This window comes from Nanorana parkeri, unplaced genomic scaffold (assembly GCF_000935625.1).
Source record: "Nanorana parkeri isolate BGI_ZX_2015 unplaced genomic scaffold, ASM93562v1 scaffold753, whole genome shotgun sequence".
Classification (NCBI taxonomy): domain Eukaryota; kingdom Metazoa; phylum Chordata; class Amphibia; order Anura; family Dicroglossidae; genus Nanorana; species Nanorana parkeri.
Window position 1 is genome coordinate 759,300 of NW_017307021.1, and position 2,692 is coordinate 761,991.

The window sequence follows — 2,692 nt, forward strand, 5'->3', positions numbered from 1 at the left end:
TCTTGTTTTTGGGGGGGGGGGGGGGTGTGCTGGCATATTCCTTTAATTCCAAGAATATTTGCCCTGTAAATGACCAAGCATTCATTTGCACAGTAAAGAAGAATGAATGTATTAACAATTTTCCAATTGTTGCTAATTGTTTATCGCCTATGATTTATTTTCTGTTCACAGGTTCATGGAACCAGCTGTCATTGTATGCCTTGGTGGAATACTACCATTTGGATCCATTTTTATTGAAATGTAAGTTGACTTTTTTTTTTTTACCATCTCTTAAGGAGTGCACGTTGTTTGTGAGTGTGTCGATAAAAGACGATGGCTGGCTAGGTGTAATTACACAACACCAAGCAATTGATGAATGGTCAATGGTTATGTATGTAGATTGTGGCAGGCGAATAGGCCATGCACTTTATAGAGCAACTTTTGATGTTTTGTTTTCCATTCCAGGTATTTCATATTTACCTCTTTCTGGGCATACAAGATCTACTATGTATATGGCTTTATGATGTTGGTTTTGGTCATCCTTTGCATTGTGACTGTCTGCGTAACTATTGTTTGTACATACTTCCTTCTAAATGCCGAGGATTATAGGTGGTAAGTGACTTTGTATATATTATTGAACATATCTGTGTATGATGGATCTGTTAAAATGTAGTCACCTGTCATTCAGGTTGATTGTTTATTTTTTCGGGCAGAGGCTATCTGAACTTTACCCATGGTGACATCTTCTGAAAATGCTTATTGACTGGCTTTCAAGCTGATTCATTACTTTTCAGTACTTTTGGACCAGGAACAAGTCTACAGATCAGAAGTTTAGACCTCACTGATAGAATGCTAGGGCCGTGACTTAGAAAATAGAGAAGTCAGCAACAGCCATGTAACTAGTATTTTGGGAGCTCAGCATTTGCTTACTCCGTATCACTATCAGTACAGGTTTCCTTTAGGGAGATTAAAGCTGCCCATACACTAATATTTTCTTCAACATGCAGGCGAAGAAAATCCAACAGCTTATGAGCATTGATGGGGGAATCTCTGTCTTCACTGTATTCTGATTGTGGCCGCCTGCTGCTATTAGAATATCCGGACAGAGCCACCAGTTCATTGGCTGCCGGCTCTGCTAGGAGATTTTCCAACCGGCTCCTTCGATAAGCTGATTAAGGGATGCCGTCTGAGAGGGTGCCTACGCCAGCACATAATGTGCGAATTGTGGCCTGTTCCTCAAGAACAAGACGAAATTCACATAGTATAGGGCCAGCTTTAGTTTAGAATCTTCTGGAGCTTATTTAAAAGAACATGTACTTGACAATCTTGGAAATCTTCCTTTCAGACTTCTTTGTTATGATTGTAGTTTTTAATAAAAAATGTGCCTCTTTATGAACTGCTTATTTAGTTGGCCCAGGCAAGATGAACTACTTAGTACTAATTATTTTTAGATGTTAAGTTGTCTATTTTGTTATGAAATGCTATGTAACTTCTGATTCTAGTGTATCTTGACAAAAAAAGGATGCTAATGAGCCTTTATTTGTGTTTGCAGGCAATGGACAAGTTTTCTTTCGGCTGCTTCCACCGCAATCTATGTTTACATGTACTCCTTTTACTACTACTTTTTCAAAACAAAGTAAGTGTCGCTTTATCTTTTTGTTACAGGAAGGTTCTTTATTAGTGGCAGTATATATGCTGTGCATTCCAGCTAGGTGAAGGGGAGGGCAAGCAGTGTGCCTGGGCCAGGAAGAGATGTCGCAGGACTAAGTTCAAGTCTTACCTGACTCGTAACTTAGTCCTCTGCTAAAGGGAAGACAGCCACAAGTGTGAGATCTACAGTATACTAGTTACCTAATGTATAAAAGCAAAGAAGCCAAGCAACCTTGCCAATGTCTACTGACATTTTTGGGGGATAGACAGCTTAGGCAAAGGTTTGGTAAATATACTCCCTCTGTTTTGATGGGGATTTCTTTTTCTTTCTTTTTCTTTCTTTTTCATACTTTCGGAGACATCTCCGTTACCACCCTCTCCTCCTGTCCCAGCCATTTCCAGTGTCAGTGTCTCTACAGTCTTGGCCTCGGGTTGCTGGTAAGAACTCTGGGCCCTGTATCCAGGAGTTTTCCCTCCTGGGAGATTTTATCGTCCCATGAGCTGCCTTCTGGCCTTCCAGAACAGATGGTTGCCTCTACTTTGTGGGAACCCGCATTCAGCAGGTCTCCCGGTTCGGACTCGGTTACACTGCCAAGATGTTAAGGTTCTTTGGCACCGAGAAGGGGCGCGAGTCCTTTCTGCATTGCAGAAAATAACTGCTCCCATCACTGGATGATACTGTGCATTCCCCTAATTGCCCCTTAGAGACAATTTGCTGAACAGCAGTTCCTATCTCCTAGTAGCCTCTGTTCATAGGAGAGTTTCCCATGTCTATGTACCGTTCAGACCCTGCGTCTCAGGTTGTTTGTCATAGCACACCCTAGGGCAGGGCTCAAAATTTCCACTCGCCCCCTCGCAATTGGCGAGTGAAAATTGCGTGGGGGCGAGTGGAAATCCAGGGGGGGGGACTTCCGCCGCTTCGGCAGCGCCGATCGCTGTCTGTTTCCTCCACCCGCTTCTTGGAGCGGCACCGCAGCCTCCGACGGCCGGGCCGCTTCTCCCTCGGCCCTGGCCACGCCTCCTCGTACACCCGGCAGCTCGCTTTCAGGCCCCATTAGCGGCG

General features: G+C 43.8%; 1 protein-coding gene across 1 annotated transcript in view; it reads left to right on the forward strand.

The window, feature by feature from the left end:
- TM9SF3 (transmembrane 9 superfamily member 3) overlaps positions 1 to 2,692 on the forward strand; it is a 51,079-nt gene that overhangs the window by 44,548 nt on the left and 3,839 nt on the right. The window contains exons 11-13 of the mRNA XM_018564471.1: positions 172 to 240; positions 445 to 591; positions 1,532 to 1,615. Coding sequence (XP_018419973.1) covers positions 172 to 240; positions 445 to 591; positions 1,532 to 1,615 — 300 coding nt within the window. The remainder of the gene's footprint in view (positions 1 to 171; positions 241 to 444; positions 592 to 1,531; positions 1,616 to 2,692) is intronic.